Raw genomic sequence first — 16947 nt, forward strand, 5'->3', positions numbered from 1 at the left:
CGCAAATGTATCACTGTACGTGCTGATAGCTTTGGGTGAAGAATTCAAGGGAAGAAAATCCTTGTTGGAAAAGATGGAGTATCTGTCAGATACTGAGAGATGCAAGCTGTAGAGGTTTGAAGTCTGAAGGTCAAATATCCGACAAGTACAAGAGCGAAAAGCAAAGGTGATTGCTCAACGTATTCTTGAACGACTTTGATTGGCGAGGTATGGGATTTGTTTGATTCCGACGATTTGGGATAGATGGGACCGTAGAAGACTGGACCTTTTTAAATGGAATTTATTCTATCGAACAATCTCCAATACAAAAATGTTATTGTATTGTTGATGGAATTATTGTTTGTTGTGTTGTGTTTGTTTGGTAGAAGGCGAAGAAAGAGGAAGGTTGTGGAGGGGGAAAAGAAAGATTGAAAGAATTTCCGAATAAAAGGTTTCGGATATCGATGGTGGAAATGGTAAGCCCTTGTCAACGAGAGAAAAAAAAAATGGAGCTAGGAAGGAGGAATACAACTACAGCAAAGTGATCCTGACTAGGTGAGTATCAATAAAATCAATTATGAATTATTTATTAAACTTATTAATGTATTTAGTAAAATTTAGTAAAATTTAGTAAAATTTAGTAAATATAATGATATAATGACATTTATATTTATCAAACGTGTATATAGAATTTTACAGATTGATAATATCAAAGCCAACTTCACTTGTTTGTAGGGAGGAAGAACTACACGTGCCGCGTCTAAGCACATGATTCATTGATATGCTTTATACCCAGTTGTATTCATCTCCATTTTTAGCAATCCAAAATTCTTCCTTCTTCCTGTTATTCCTTCCTGGGTACTGATAACCGTATTCCTAACTTCGGATTTATTCATTCCTGTCTCCATTCTCCCAGAATGGCCCTTAAAAATGTTGACTACTCTCTTTACCTTGTGACAGACTCTACACCTGCTATACTTGGTGATAGAAATCTGGTTGATGTGGTAGATGCTGCAGTTCGTGGTGGTGTCACGATTGTGCAATATCGAGACAAATACAGCGATACAGCTGCCCTGGTTGATACTGCGAGGAAGTTACATGCTGTCACACGAAAGTACAATGTTCCACTTTTGATCAATGATCGAATCGATGTTGCTCTTGCGGTCGCGTGTGAAGGTGTCCATATTGGTCAGGACGATATGGGTTAGATCCTCTGTCACGAATAAAGTGACAATGCCATCTTTCCCTCATGTCTCTAACTTTGATCCAGATCTGAAGACGGCAAGAACACTGTTGGGCAAGGATGCAATTATCGGAGTAACAGTGGCCAATGTCCAAGAAGCTTTGACAGCATCTAAAGATGGTGCAGATTATCTAGGAATTGGCACAATGTTTGCCACACCGACGTAAGAATAGCACGGCAATATGGCTTTGAGTTTCAGATTCGAGAGCTTTAAGAGATCAAGTGGTACCTTTATTCCAGCACAAATTTACAACGCGTAACCTTGTTTAATGGGAACAGAATCTCAATTCAACCTTCATACCTAATCCATTTGCTTAAATTAACGAAGAGTATTCTGATGGATTTCGAAATAGGAAAACCAACACCAAGGATATTATTGGAACCGCTGGCACGAAGGAAGTTCTGCATTCTTTGCAACAGTCAGGAAGCCAAGTGCGAACCGTAGCAATAGGTGGCATCAATTCCTCAAATCTACAGCGTGTCCTGTATCAGTCGGCATCAGAGGGTAAGCAGCTTGACGGGGTGGCCATCGTCAGTGCAATCATAGCAGCACAGGATGCCGAAAAGGCTGCCCGCGAGCTTGCAGAACTTATACGGACCCCGGCTCCGTTTGCGCTAGCAAATTTACCGCATGATCAAAAAGTAAAAGACCTTCGCGAAGTTTTATTGCAGGTTCCAGGAATCATAGGAGATGTTGCTAAGAAGACGCCTCTATCTCATAACATGACAAATCTCGTGGTTCAAAACTTTGCTGCTAATGTGGCTCTGGCAATTGGTGCCAGTCCTATCATGGCAAATTATGGAGAGGAGGCGGCAGATCTTGCGAAACTTGGAGGTGGCTTGGTTATTAACATGGGAACGGTCACCCCCGAAGGTATACAAAACTACTCAAAGGCTCTAAGAGCATACAATAACGCAGGAGGGCCAATTGTGCTCGATCCAGTGGGCTGCGGAGCTACTGCTGTAAGGCGGTCGGCAGTTAAATCACTTCTAGCAAATGGTTACTTCGATGTCATTAAAGGAAACGAGGGGGAAATCAAGACCGTATCCGGATCACTTATTCAGCAACGAGGCGTTGACAGTGGCTCAAGTACATCGAGTCTCGCGGAGAAAGCTACAATCGTGCGTGATTTAGCATTGAGGGAGCGCAATGTAGTACTGATGACCGGGGCGATTGACGTTTTGAGCGACGGAGTACGTACCTTTGCAATATCCAATGGGCATGAAATTTTGGGCAGAATTACGGGAAGTGGTTGTGTTTTGGGTACTATCATCTCAGCAATGTTGGCAGTCAGTCGTGAAGACAAGCTTCTCGCTGTATTATCAGCATTGCTTCACTACGAGATTGCAGCCGAGATAGCAGCTGTCCGAGAGGATGTGAGAGGTCCAGGTACATTTGTTCCAGCGCTGATTGATGAACTGTATGTTATACAAAAGGCAAACTCTCATAGTGATTTGCGGTGGCTTGAAAAAGCGAGAGTTGAAACCATTGTATGGTAATATTCTATGTATAAAAAATTATAAGACTGGAGTACCCGCATATGTTCTCGTACATCTAATGCCCTGTGCACTTGACTTTCTCAGAGTCACATTAAAAGCCCCTTGATCCGGGACGAAGTGCCAATCGCGCTTCATTCCCTTAGCTCCACATCCTCGGCTTACATACCCCACCTACCCCAGAAAACGCAATAACACTCCAACAAGTAAACAAATGAAAGTGTCATTCTTCACATTGCAAAAATGATAGAACATGTAGGAAAACGTCTGAGTAAGTTCCATCCCTCACTTCTAGCTACCCAATACTTACGCAACTCAGTCAGACCTGCCCTCTTGTTCGTTCCCCATTCTCCGACCACTCTTGATTCTCGTTCCCTTTGAATCCCTCCACTAACCCCCCCTTTCCAAAAAGTATTTGCGACATCCAAGAAAAGTTTCGCAAAGCGATATGGGAATATGAGAAAGTGTGCGTTTATCCATCTTCCTCAATCTATAGATCCTATCACTTACTTCCCACCTCAGCATCGCGACAACCCAAAAGTTGATCAAAGCAAGTGACATACTTCATATTCCCATCTATGCCACCACACAGAATCGCGCACGACTGGGTGAAACGTGCGCTGAGCTTAAAATCCCCAATGCTGTAGAGCATGCAGACAAAACGGCTTTTAGCATGGTAAGTGAACTCTACAATCATCATATATGGACCTTGAAATGAGAGCTTTTGCGTCGATATCGTCCTTCCATGGTGTGAAAAGATGTCGGTAGTGACTAACTCATGATCCCAACCCAGTGGATTCCATCGATTTCTCGACATTTCCATTCTGCTACCCCAGCCGAAGTGATTATCGTGGGCATTGAATCGCACATCTGCGTTACACAAACGACATTGGATTTGCTAGCCAATGGGCACAAAGTGAGTGTACTTGATGAGCGCAACATAAGGGGGCTAACAATTTGCATAGGTATATGTATTAGCCGATGGAGTGAGTAGCTGTAACCCGCAAGAGATACCTATAGCTCTTGATCGGCTGAGGGCTGCTGGTGCTATTGTGACAACCTCGGAGTCGATCATGTATGAGATTATGGGTGATGCTAGGTATGCACCTTTCTTTATTTCTTCGTAACATATCATAAATGAAATCGAGCTAACTCCTCTAGTATTCCCGAGTAAGTGATATGACCTATTCCTCGGTTTGTGATGTGATTATTGGATTTTATTAATGCCTCTATTCGTAGATTCAAAGCAATTGCTACTCTCGTGAAGGAATCTTCAGCGAGTACAAAGGATGTCATGAGTACTCTTCTCAGTAAGATGTGAAAGGGGTATCAAGAGATTGCAAACATAGTATCAACAAGTCAAGATGTGATATAATTTAAATTTAATTATCTGAGCACTAAGCAGTCAAGTACATAACAATTATTTCGCATCATTTGCTCGCAATACGTGCCTATTTAATTACACATCAGGAGTCTGTGGGGGCGACAGAAACCTTCGGCTTGCTGGAGTTCATCCACGCGAAAGCTGAAGCACCGCCTACTGGATTTGAGGATCGCGGAATGGTTGTAATCACTTTAGCACTCTTCTGATCCTCTGAACTTACTCTCTTTGGTTCCCAACGAAGCTGTGATTTATCAGTCCCATTGGGTTGATCCTTGCGTTTGAGATCAGCAATTGATCTTGAAGGCGCCGGTTCGTAAGATGCACCTGTTCTTGCACCAGACGACGAACGACTAGCAGCTAGATTTGATGGAGACGAAATGGATTTTGATGGTTTTAGCACCTTCATACTTCGACCTCCGCGGACTGCTCTTTGATACCCACTAGTAGAATCACTATTGTGATCACCATTCAGTGGTGTACTGCCTTGCCGCCATGAAGCCCAAGTCCCCATAGGCGTTTCGCGCTTGAGCGCATCAGCTGCGTTCGTGGACTCGACTTTGTTTGCATCGGCCACGCCTTGGTCCAATTTGTGTAAACTTTCCGAGTCTGAAGTACTGCCACTGCTCTTCATAAAAGTCTCAGCTTCCAACATAGGGGGAATACTGTGAACAGGTGATGAAGACGTGGCGGCAGAGTTGGTTTGTGGGTTTGTAACACTTTGACATTGGGCGTCTTTGTCTATGGGCTTGACATGGTCAGCACGTGACCCAGCAACTACATCACCTGCGTTCGTAGGTTCAATCTTGGATCGTTGTTCACTGGGCGTAAAAGGAAGAGCCGTTGCTTTGAGTTCATTTCTTTCAGGTGGGATATTTGCGGTGCACAAATTCTTGAAAAGAAGCTCGTCTTCCGGTCGCACGAATGGCACAGACAGTTTGTTACGATCATCGCCGAAGAGTGTCATGAGGTTTTGCGAGAAGAGTATATCTGCGTTGTGCGCACGTAGAGTATCACTGCCAATAAATACACGTATTGATCTTTTGAGATCGGCAAAGGATCGTTGATTCATGCCAACTACCTCGAAATCTGCTGTGAGAGTCGGTAAATGAGGGCCGGGACTATTAACTCTAGAAGACGATTGCGTTATAATTGCTTCTGGAAGATACACAGGTAGCCTGATAACATAACGGCCATTTGTTGGATCCTTTTGCATTTGATTCATTAGGCCAAGCTCTTTTACAAGCGAATAGTCAAGGACCGACTTTTGTGAACCTGTACAAATATCGGCATATAGGAGTGCACTGTGAGAAAAGTTGACCGTAAGCCAGCATCTGATGATGGAAGGTACTGAACCGAGGATAAACAGACCTGGAGGAGGGTCCGGTATTTCCAAGGGTGAATCATCGTCCGGGTCGCCGATCATGAAATTGGTATCCAAGCCTAGGCTACTTGTGCGTCCAGAGGGAACAGAATGGGTGGAGTGGACAGAGTGACCAGCAGAGCTATGCCTCCCATCTGACTTATGCGATGAGGACCGCTCAGTCATAGGATGACTGCCAAATCCACTAGTCGGGCGAGCGGGACCAAACTCTCCTGACGCCCTTGATGCTTGTGCCCAATGTGACCCCTGTAGAGCGCTCACGTCGAAGCGTACACTATTCGCTCTCGAAGTACCTCTACGCACTGGCTCCTCATCGTTATCTAGATGAAGACTCCCGAGTAGATTTTGCTCTTCTTCGTCATCAAAGTCATCGAAAACATCCGTAGGGGAGTTATGAACAGGGCCTATAATTCAATGTGTTAATATTTCAGCCAGCCTTGCGAGGATCAAGTCCAACACATACCTTGTTGGGGAGTACCGCTCAAAATGCCAGGAAACGGAGAATTTGTACCCCAAACAGATTTGAGAGCGGCATCGTCCGCCTGGCGCTTCTCCAATCTCATGAGGCGGTCGGAATGGTTGATTTGTACGGCTTGTACATGCTTCACGTCCATTTGAACATGGTATAGTTCTTCTCGTGAAGCCGGGAACTGTGAATCCATTCCAATCCTTTCCTTGTAACCCCCAGGGAAGTTGTGTTTTCAAGTCTCACACTTGATGGCATGGGAGTAATATTAAATGAAATCGACCAAGGAGGGTCACCGCAACAATGCCGTACAATTGTCCCTAGACGCTCGTAGTTTATCGTCTGATAGGAGATATTGTTCCAATCGGGCTGAGGTATATCACGAAATGTTTAGCACCTGGCCAACTGTGAAATTTTGGAGAAAATCCCAGCTCTTGTATCTTGTGCTTAATGCCAACGAAGTACACAACGGCTCTTTGTGAGCCTCCCCCACGGCATCGGCCGACGATTTGATATTTGAGACACCCTCCTGCCTACTATGATCGACGAATGCCTAATCTCGCAGTTTTTGTTTTGGAACAGAATTGGGTATGAAATATGGGCGAAGGTTCTTTGAATATTGTTGTGTCCAGCTGTTCTTTGAGAGTCGTGCAAGTATCAAATGAGGAATGTAATGGTGGTCTGCTTCGTTGCAAGTCTGTGCTTCCTGGGGCTATTATCTGATTCGCAAGATGGTGTCGTATAGATTGAACCAAAGGGGATCGAAGAGCTCTACAGCAATTACGTTTGTTGTTTGTCTTTTCGCAGATAATTTGTTGTTTGTTTGTTGTATGTCGTTGTTTTGCCCTTTGAGGAAGATTGGAATCGCAGTGGGGGTACAAGTAGATACTAGATGTGCAGTAAATCGATTTGAGTTTGCCTTTTGAAGATGTTTAAGAAAGGGGTAGGTTGTATCAAGGCTGATTATTATGAAGTTGGTATATTGTATGTTGTATATTAGGAAGTCAAATTATCAATCAATAACAAGTTGTTGAGTAGGATTTTGGTTTGGATCAAAGGATGTCATTAATTGCTCTGGCGGTAGTGTAGCTGGTAGGGACCTTTAATTTGGTTGCGGTAACCCTATAAAATCACAAGGGTAACTAACCTTAAGTGGTGTGCATGCATTTTCGGCGTTAAGTGCCCTGACAGTCTAAAACATGTTGTAGGAAGGTATTGCTTGTGCAATATGAACCACCTATACTAGGGATCTCCGACTCAAAGCATTTTAAATATTAAATGTCAACAATCACCTCGTAGGTAGCTAACAATCATTCTAGGTACTGGTTCTAAGCTGCCTTCGTGATTGAAGCCTCTGCAATTCTTTTGACTCATATAGGTAGGTATGCTAAGTTACTTTCGTTGTTACTTTGATTTTTTGAATACTGTTCCGTGAAGCTATTCATCCCTCAATCAATCGATACTTAATGAATAGGTGAGCTGTCTCTATCAGATTTCAGGAATCTAGAAGTCTTCCTTGCATGTATATTCTATCATAGAAAAGACCACCTACACACCTTTCTATGCATCATGCATGCATTCCGTTTAATGACTGAATTTAGGAGCTACTGTCCACTAATATCATATTATTAGCATTATCAACACTTTATCTTGAGGGAATGATATATCACCACCTAGGAAACACATCTAGGAACTGAAAGAAAATGCAAACGATATACTTACGTGTGGAAATACCCAGCTGGGGCTATCCAAGGGCTCTTCTTTCCACTCTTTTCCAACCAATGGTATAACTTCGTTCAAGAATACTCTGTATCCGTCACTAGAAAGATGAAGACCATCGGTGAGAAGTGCCCTCATAGCTTTATCATCTCCAGCACGTTTGGTGCCAATCGTTTCTAGGTTGCCAGTATTATCTGGACTCATCTGTACTGCTTTAACCATAATAGCCTTCCATAGATCGACCAATACCACATTTCGATCTTTCCATTCATCGGCGATTTCTCTAACTGCAGCTGCATATTTGGCTGTGTTATCCTGTGATCGCGTAAGAGAAGAATACCCCTTCTGGAGGTCTTGTTCCTCAAGCTGAACTTCGTTGATAGGCGGTGGTGTAACCAGTAAAATCGTGGGGCGTTGTGCTATGGAACTCCAGTTTTGGAGAAGGATTTCAATGTTTTTCTTGTAACTTTCCAATGGAACATGTTGACCCGTGGGACCATCCGGTAGGCATGCATCATTCGCACCGAACAGGACGAGCTTACAGCACATTCTATTAGTATACAGAGAAATGACCTAAGGATAGGCTCGCACCAGTAACGGCGAGGCTTGAAGGGGGCTTTCTATGAAGGAATGAGTCCTACATGGTAGTTTTTGACGTACCAGATAGGGAACCTTTGCAGTGATTGGATCTGGGACGAGGTGCCGATGAATCTCAAGAGCATTATCGGTGTTATACCCGCTCAACCCATGGTTTATTATCTGGAGCCGCCTAGAACAATCTAAAAATGAATTAATGAGTGACCAGATGGCTCTAGTTTGGAACAGTGAACTCACGTTCTTCTAGACCCGCAGTAAAGGAAAAGCCATCCCGCAGATGACTTGAGAATTGAACAATGGAATCGCCCAGTAGAATGAATTGGGGGTACCCTTTGAAAGCCATGTCAAATGTGGTACGGTAGAAGTTAACTAATGTTTAGGAAAGGGGCTTTCTTTTTCTATCCCTATTAATTCGTAGCCGCCTCGGCTAGTTCCAACATGCAATAGCGGGAATGCAGCAGTGCAGCAGTGCAGCAGTGCAGCAATAGGAAGCCGGGGAAGAAAACGAAAAGCGATATGCAGTTCACGAAACAATCTTGAAAAACGGACTGTCTAGTATTCAGTCGGTTGTAGGAATCGAAACAAACACCAATGGAGATCACAAGCCTCAAATGCACCCTGACAGATCTGTAGTCTCTCCTCAATTGATGTAATGCGCGACGTACGAAGTGGACAATTCTGGATCTTTTGTGGAGTTGAGGTACTAGATAGGTCGTACTTCGTCGCTCTCTGAATTACTAGTGGGATGGGATGGGATGGGGTGGATGATGGATAATAGATGATGGGCTCATGGATTTTGACGCGATATTCGCGGGAGTTTAATTGCGAGATTGCCTACTTTGTACGCTCAGCTACCATGTTATCCTGTGGATTTCATCCCCACAGATCAGCTTTCTCATCAATCGTATCTCATGGAGTATAGATTTTCCCCAAAGTCATACTGACGATTGGGTGTCTCGGTGTGGGCGGAATTGTATGCACACCCAAATCGAACATCCTCTACCTTTCCGGTGTCATGAGCTACACTTCCTTTTTGATGCCGATGCTGATGTTACTGCCATCTGCTATTTATGATCCATCCTCTCGTAAGTATCGGTAGTTCACGAGTCATCTTACCATTGAATGTTTTATAACTCGTCATGCTGATTGGTTAGATCCCCAAGAGAGGTTATCATCAACTTGCTTTATGGCTTGCGGAAGATAAATTGTAGATCATAAGGAATGAATGAATGCATTCGTATGTTTCACAGCGCTTGTGACTTTCAAGACGGCTTCCAAGAAAACTGGATTACCTAAGTACCTACCATTACTAGGTAGCACCTTTTCATTTTCATTTTCATGAAGCTTATCGAGCCTTATCGAGGCTGTCCTGCATTGCAAAAGCTATCTTAAGCGCATTAACCGTATCATTTCCCATAATTATTCCAAACTTCACACTCCAACTCCCACTTCTGCCTTTGGGTTCCGCAATTAGTGATCAGGATGTGTCTTTGACATTGATCTTCTCATCTTTTCATCTTTGCTTGTATTCAATGTTCCCCCCGTCAGACATTTGGCCCAGGAGTTTCTGTTCTTGCACATCGCACCTACACCGATTGGATCATTGAATATTACGACATTATTACATCAAAAGCAAACTGCAGCAGGAAAGTCCGACCGCTCAATATTAATATCAACTCTAAACTTCTAAACAATAATTCCAGGGTTCAACCAGCCTCGAAGACCCTTGTTTCTCCTCCACATTTCATTTGATGCTTCTTGATTCCGCATTTGCTCCAATTCCCGATCTCTAAAAGTCAAAGCCACTTCCAACACCAACACTCCAACTTCCTCCTTGAATCCCAAGAAAAATTCTAGTTTTCGTCAAGTAGTGGTGTGGGTGATAATATTGAGAGGCGATCTTTTGTACATCTTCAGCTTCTTATTTATCATTTCCTCTTTCCCTTCTTTCGCATTTGCATTTCGCATCTCCCGCTCTTGCATGCGACCTTTCAGATTCCTGCCGTTGTGTACCGTGTCGTCATTCCAGAACGTCTATCTTCCTGAGATGTGTTAGGTGACACACCGAGACATTTCCGATATGAGACCTACTAGCAAGAGCCACATTGGCGTCGACTTTACAATGTCGTCGAATGTTCCACCTGAATCGAGGGACTCGTCAACTCCACCTTCACCTACAGCCATGAGAACTCTCCAAAGATCAGCAAGTAATCTTTCCGACGAGCGAACTCCTCTACTCCAAAGTGCGGGGCGTTCTCGTATACGTCTCGGTGGCGCCGCGGAGATCAATCGCCCATATCTACCAAGTCATCATAGTTTCTCTGGCAAGTCTCCAATTTTACCAGTATTTACGAAGCTTCAGCTTTCTCCCATAGTACTGAGCATGGGGCTAATTGTATATCGTTAACAGGTAGTCTAAGAGGTAGTCGGCATCATAGCCGTGCCGGATCTTGGGGCCAGCGTCTAGTCACCGCATTAATTTCAGAAAGACATGGACCCAAGGACCAGATGCGAGAATCCAAAAACATGTCGACCACAGACGACAGAGTTTGGTATGATCAATTTACATCAACAGATTGGGTTCATGACAGCATTGCAGATGCATACCGAGTGAAGGGGCTCCGAAGTAGGAAAGATTTTCGAGGCCGAATCAAGGCGTTTTTTGATGGCACACAAGGTTGGATACTGAGTGCCCTAGTTGGATTCGTGACAGCTACGATAGCATATACCGTTGATGTCTCGGAGACTCCTATTTATGATTGGAAAGATGGTTATTGTCATGATGGATTTTTCATGAGTGAAAAGGTTTGTGCAATTTTCGTCATCTCCGTTCATTGCTCGACATGACTTTTGAAACTGCCCACCAAAGCTTACAAATCAGATTCGGCGACATTAACGTGATATGCTTTCTGCTTTGAATCATGGGGGAACAAGTACACTGACTATTCATAGAGATGTTGCCCCGACGGAGACAAATGTGATGCTTGGAAATCTTGGTCCAATTATGTCGAAATACCATTTTTTAGTGAGGAGTTAACAGAGTTCTTTATTTACGTTTTACTTGTAGTCGCATTTGCAACAGCAGCATGTCTTTTGACCTTGACTACCAAAACGGTCGTACCATCAACATATCAACTATCTACGTTGGATGAGAACCTTGGTGCTCTTAGTCGACATGACTCCCAGGCGCCAGTCGATGGTAATACCAGCCCGAAGAACACGCTGAGTTCTGAGACGAATGCTCCGATGATCTACTACTCGGCTGCCGGCAGTGGAGTGGCTGAAGTTCGCGTAATTCTTAGCGGTTTCGTTTTGCATGGATTTCTTGGCTTTAAGACTCTACTCGTCAAAACACTCGCTCTGATATTGAGTGTGGCATCCGGGCTAAGTTTAGGAAAGGAGGGCCCTTTTGTACACATTGCAACTTGTGTGGGCAATATCGCATGCCGCTTATTCTCCAAATACGATGACAATGACGGGAAACGCAGAGAAGTATTGTCTGCGGCCGCAGCTGCAGGTGTTGCGGTAGCTTTTGGTGCTCCCATTGGCGGTGTTCTCTTTTCTTTGGAAGAAGTGGCGTACTTTTTCCCAGCTAAAACATTATTTCGAACCTTCTTCTGCTGCATCACAGCTGCACTGACGTTAAAATTTCTCAATCCTTATGGCACCAACAAGATTGTCATGTTCGAAGTTCGCTACTTAACGGACTGGAACTTTTTTGAACTCGCCGCTTTCATCATGGTCGGTGTACTCGGTGGCATAACCGGTGCAACATTCATCAAGGCATCTAGGTCCTGGGCACAGTCTTTCAGGAAGATTGAGATTATAAAAAAGTGGCCTCTTTTTGAGGTCATGCTTGTTGCTCTATTAACAGGCCTCGTCTCCTATTGGAATCCGTATACTAAGATCCCAGTAGCTAAATTGTTGTTCAACTTGGCTAGTCCTTGCGATACTGATAAATCAGATAGCATGGGCCTTTGTCCCAGTAGCATTGATGAGATCTTTCCCATCATTGGACAGCTAACTATTGCATTTTTCATCAAAGGCCTGTTGACGATTATTACATTTGGCATCGTAAGTTCAACTCAATCATAAGCGAGCACACGGCCATCTACTAACACAATGCTACAGAAAGTTCCTGCAGGTATATATGTTCCATCTATGGTTGTAGGCGGCCTACTCGGCAGGATCGTCGGTCATTTGGTGCAATGGCTTGTATTGCAATTTCCCCACGCTTCTATATTTGAAAGTTGCGCTGCTCATGAGAGCGGAACATCTTGTATTACTCCCGGTGTTTATGCTCTCATTGCTGCCGGTTCTACGATGTGTGGGGTAACCAGATTGTCTGTGACTTTGGCAGTCATTCTCTTTGAATTGACAGGTAGTCTTGATTATGTTTTACCATTTTCCCTCGCTGTTTTAGTCTCAAAATGGACAGCAGATTTCATGGAACCTCTGAGCATATACGTAAGATCATTTAATGATAAGTGTGCGGAGGAAAGACTGACTTTTCCAGGATTTACTGACCAACCTCAACGCTTACCCATTTCTTAATAACAAGCATAAGCCGATATTTACCTCCGATCTTGCAGATATTGTGCCCCGTGTTCGAAGAGAAAGAGTTATTGACATCTCAGTCTCCCCCATGATACCTGCTAGCAGTCTGCGCCAGAAGTTAGAGCTTTTGCATCAGGCCGGTGAGGTCGATGGTGGATTGCCAATCATCAGAGACGATGTTCTTGTCGGTCTAATACCAGCCCCCGATTTAGAATTCGCTCTCGATAATCTTGATAATGAGCCAGGTACCTTGTGCCTCATGGCGACCATCAGCAACTATGATGACTCTGAAGAAGAAGAGCATGTTGATCCTACTGACTTCACGCCTTACATTGATCCTGTAAGCAAAATTTAGCACCTGTTCATTCTCAAATCCACTGCTGACAAAGAACCAAAACAGGCACCGGTAGCTTTAGATATTCGTTCCCCAATGGATTTGGTCTACGAATGTTTCGTGAAACTCGGCTTGAGATATGTTTGTGTACTGAAAGATGGCCGTTACGCCGGATTGGTAAGATTTATCCAACCTCCACACACTTAGCGTGCAAGAGACCTGACCATTTACAGACTCACAAGAAGACTTTTGTCAAGTATATGCGAGAATTGGAAGAAAGAGATGGACATAATTGATTTTACTGTTGTATTGCGTTTTAGCGTCGGGAATAGGAATATGCATCAATTGGGTGGCGTCTTGATCTTATTTTTGGGAGTTTGAATATCCAATACCCTGGTGTAATTCATAGAGCATTAGCATCTGGGGTTAATGCCTATTATACAGACCTGTTTGGGAGATTGATTCGAAGAAGAGATCATCATAGAGTCTGCCGTACATATTAGACATAATCTTTATCTTCATCATCTTGAATTATCTGCTCTAAGCTCAGCCATGAGTCCTCCTTTATCTCTTTTCTTCGAATCTTCTTGCAAGCTCTTTGTGATATATGCAGATATATCCTTGACCTTCTCTAGCGCAATATTCGTACATTGTAACAATTCCACGGCATCGACTGCTATACCACCAAGCTTGGCAATTTGACAGACTTCTCCGTGACGATTCATACTGATCGTGCAACTACCCTCTCTTAACTGTTCCTCCATTAATGTCGTATCAACCAATCTAGTCTGTTCTTGACCCTTTCCAAAAAATGAAAATGTCACACAGAGTGGGAAATGTAGAAGACTCAAAGGCACAGGTTCTCGCTCTGCTAGAGTGTAGACAGTCACCGTTTCTCCTTCCGTGCTTGTATCTGGTTTCCGAAAGTGTTGTAATGCAGCTATTATAGCAATACAGGACGCATCAATAAGATTTCCGTCGTGTGATAGAATGTGAACATCTGCTCGAACTGACCAGCATTTCTGACCAGCGATGAGACAAAGAGATTCGGTATCGAGGGCTGCAGAGCGTCGCAGGGTCTTCTCGAGAAGGCGAGAGAGCAGTACTTCTTGCTCGGTTGGACGGTTGGTTTCGAAAGCGGGTGAGGCCATAGGTGAAAGCTCCGTTGTGATGGTGAAGATGCCATCAAAGGGACGGTCTGGGAATGGACTTGTTACTTCAGCTGTGATATTGACGAGAACCCTAGAGAATTATCAGCCTCACTAATGACCCTTGAAAAGATATCTCTCGAAGTAAATATCTAAAAGATGCTTTGCATGTGCATCTCCTGTAATCGCATCTCTTACCTTGTCTTCCCTAACCTCACATCTGCAACACCATATTCATCTCCAAACTCTAACTCTAGAGCTCGAAATTGATCAAAACTTCTTCCGTCAATTCTCAAGTTTTCTTTGAGAGCCTTCGAAAAGAACTGCTTTTCATTGATAGAAGGCTCAAGTTCTCGAGGCATCTCGAATTACTTATTGACGTGAATATACACACTGAATGGTTGCGCGGGTTACATTATTCCCCAAGATTTCTTTTTGCCAGAAACCCCAAGGCGGTGAGCTTTGATTAGACTAGCGCAGCCTTATTTAGCATCTTAAATGTAGGTAGACTATCGCGTCTGGCCTTCACCTTATCTTTTATCAAACATTGATTTACATTTTCCACAGCAAACAAGATGACTACCGGTAAGCCCTGTTGGACAATATTGTTATTTCTACTTGGGAATTACTAACAAACTTTCCAGCACATAGACCTACCTTCGACCCAGTAAGTGAAATTACATTGCGAATTGTACAGAATGTTTCTTATGGAAAATAGGCAGTGGGAAAAGAAGCACAACGAGGCCCGGCCTACCATCAAAGATTACTTCCAGCTCACACACAACTGAAATTCCGGTACAAACCCTCGTCATCTTTGCTTGTGAAACTTGAGGTTAATGGAGTTATAGAAAGCCAGGACAGGGAGGCGATGCAGCAGCCGAAGTCAGAGACCTTCGAGCAGAATTATTACAAGCAGAAGCAGCGCATTTCGCTAAAAAGAATGGGGGATCAAGCGCTGTAATCGAAGATGTACAGTCGTCTACAAACACATCCAAAAGACAACTCGAGAATGGCTCGGTGGAGGACGATGAAGACCCTGAAGCAAAAAGGCGGCGCATTCTGGAAGAAACTCGAGATATAGATGCCGACTCGGACGATGCTGGAGAGAGTGATAGTAGTGATGATGACAGGTTCGCCAAATATCTACAACCCTCTGGGAAAAAGGCTCACATGGTGCTAGTGATGATGACGAAGACGAGACTGCGGAGCTTCAACGGGAACTTGAAAAGATTAAGCGCGAGCGTGCCGAGAAACGAGAACAAGAGGTCAGATTAAGCTTTTCAAAACTGCCAATCTACCACTAATTATGATGCTTTAATAGGAACGAGAAAGACTAGCGGCTGAAGAAGCGGAGCGAGAGCATGATATCGCTCTTGGCAACCCATTGTTGAATGCCAAATCTGACTTCAATGTTAAAAGGCGGTATGTTAGGTGTGGACTAGTTTCTCATGCTGTATTTACTAACTCAAGATTATTAGATGGGACGATGATGTCATTTTCAAAAATCAAGCTCGTGGAACCGAAGATAAAGGCAAAAAAGAATTCGTCAATGTATGTTGTACCAGCCATGAAAGTATCATCACAGGACACTGACCCAAATCTTAGGACTTGCTACGTTCCGATTTCCATAAGAAATTCATGAGGTATGTTTGGATGTTTGAATCTCAACTCAGCGGCAATGGTAGCAACCAATCAGATGAGACTAACGTGTGGTAGCAAATACGTGAGATGATGGAGTCATTGTGCATCACAATGTAGGGGTGCAATATGGAAATTAATTCTTCCGGACGAGACTCGGATATGTACTATAGAGGGCGAAGGGGTTTGGCGTCATGGTTGCATGGAGTATGGTCGAGTGTTCTAGCAGTATTGCAAGTACATGAATGAAGTTGGATTTTGATCAGCCTCCCCTTTGATTAGTGCTCAAGACATGACTGACGAGACTCTTCCTTCCGTTGGGCCTTTTTGAACAAATTCATGGATGTGATTACATCTCACTAGTTACGGATACAGCCAGCAGAAAAGCTTGTTTTAAGTGACATATCGATGATTTGTGGCTGATTAAGTGGACTTTACCCCGCATTTTTTATATTCTCATTCCACACATGTTGTTCTTCCAAACTATTTTATTGGTCAGACCAAGTTCTTCTCTTTTATTACCAGCACCGCCACAGACGTAACCTGTTTTGATCCGGTTCGACAATGATGATGCATTCTCTTAGTGTTCTTTCACCCCGACATGGGTAAAGGGACGTAAAGTCAGATCACCATATAGTCTACTAGAGTGAAAACGGGCTGTCAAAACCACCGATCTTGTTTTCTTGGTACTGCCATTGCTGCATTCGACTGAAAGAACGTGGCTATTGGAACGATCTATCCTTGTTTTACCATCCCAGTTGACGTCTGTCACGTATGCCAACTCTTCCAAGCTCCCACAGGGTCTTCATTTGAAGGTACCCTAGTAGGCATCTTTCAACACCGGCACTACCCTTCAATTAGATCATCTTATGACATATTAGCTCATCGACGAAATGTTATAAAGTAACCTTCTAATATCCTCCCATTTTCTTCGTATCAAACAAACATTCAATCTCACAACTAGCTTCTACATAAATACTCGGCAACAAAAACAAAAACAATTT

The 16947-nt window shown here is 43.6% G+C and overlaps 6 protein-coding genes across 6 annotated transcripts; 3 read left to right on the forward strand and 3 right to left on the reverse strand.

Moving 5' to 3' along the window:
- Nucleotides 1-896: 896 nt before the first annotated feature.
- Nucleotides 897-4040, forward strand: Bfra_007985 (putative thiamine biosynthetic bifunctional protein; the record flags this gene model as incomplete). The annotated part of the gene is made up of 8 exons (XM_037338351.1): nt 897-1182; nt 1250-1385; nt 1576-2643; nt 3242-3395; nt 3513-3635; nt 3685-3818; nt 3881-3889; nt 3959-4040. The coding sequence occupies 8 exons, from the start codon at nt 897-899 to the stop codon at nt 4038-4040; spliced, it is 1992 nt and encodes a 663-aa protein (XP_037190414.1).
- Nucleotides 4041-4185: 145 nt separating this feature from the next.
- Nucleotides 4186-6146, reverse strand: Bfra_007986 (putative ubiquitin carboxyl-terminal hydrolase 19 protein; the record flags this gene model as incomplete). The annotated part of the gene is made up of 2 exons (XM_037338352.1): nt 4186-5888; nt 5948-6146. The coding sequence occupies 2 exons, from the start codon at nt 6144-6146 to the stop codon at nt 4186-4188; spliced, it is 1902 nt and encodes a 633-aa protein (XP_037190415.1).
- A 1388-nt stretch (nt 6147-7534) lies between these two features.
- Nucleotides 7535-8609, reverse strand: Bfra_007987 (putative gdsl lipase acylhydrolase family protein; the record flags this gene model as incomplete). Its single annotated transcript, XM_037338353.1, has 4 exons — nt 7535-7564; nt 7673-8206; nt 8330-8448; nt 8504-8609. The coding sequence occupies 4 exons, from the start codon at nt 8607-8609 to the stop codon at nt 7535-7537; spliced, it is 789 nt and encodes a 262-aa protein (XP_037190416.1).
- Nucleotides 8610-10346: 1737 nt separating this feature from the next.
- Nucleotides 10347-13453, forward strand: Bfra_007988 (putative voltage gated chloride channel protein; the record flags this gene model as incomplete). The annotated part of the gene is made up of 7 exons (XM_037338354.1): nt 10347-10572; nt 10677-11071; nt 11219-12340; nt 12398-12733; nt 12783-13163; nt 13224-13334; nt 13391-13453. The coding sequence occupies 7 exons, from the start codon at nt 10347-10349 to the stop codon at nt 13451-13453; spliced, it is 2634 nt and encodes an 877-aa protein (XP_037190417.1).
- Nucleotides 13454-13678: 225 nt separating this feature from the next.
- Bfra_007989 (putative exosome complex exonuclease rrp45 protein) lies at nt 13679-14667 on the reverse strand (the record flags this gene model as incomplete). The annotated part of the gene is made up of 2 exons (XM_037338355.1): nt 13679-14399; nt 14504-14667. 2 exons carry the CDS (start codon nt 14665-14667, stop codon nt 13679-13681), a joined length of 885 nt encoding a protein of 294 aa, XP_037190418.1.
- A 213-nt stretch (nt 14668-14880) lies between these two features.
- Bfra_007990 (putative cwf15 cwc15 cell cycle control family protein) lies at nt 14881-16021 on the forward strand (the record flags this gene model as incomplete). The annotated part of the gene is made up of 8 exons (XM_037338356.1): nt 14881-14890; nt 14950-14972; nt 15024-15100; nt 15154-15435; nt 15486-15570; nt 15627-15727; nt 15784-15856; nt 15911-16021. 8 exons carry the CDS (start codon nt 14881-14883, stop codon nt 16019-16021), a joined length of 762 nt encoding a protein of 253 aa, XP_037190419.1.
- Nucleotides 16022-16947: the final 926 nt, after the last annotated feature.

Source organism: Botrytis fragariae (assembly GCF_013461495.1).
Source record: "Botrytis fragariae strain BVB16 chromosome Unknown tig00000112, whole genome shotgun sequence".
NCBI classification, from domain to species: Eukaryota; Fungi; Ascomycota; class Leotiomycetes; order Helotiales; family Sclerotiniaceae; genus Botrytis; species Botrytis fragariae.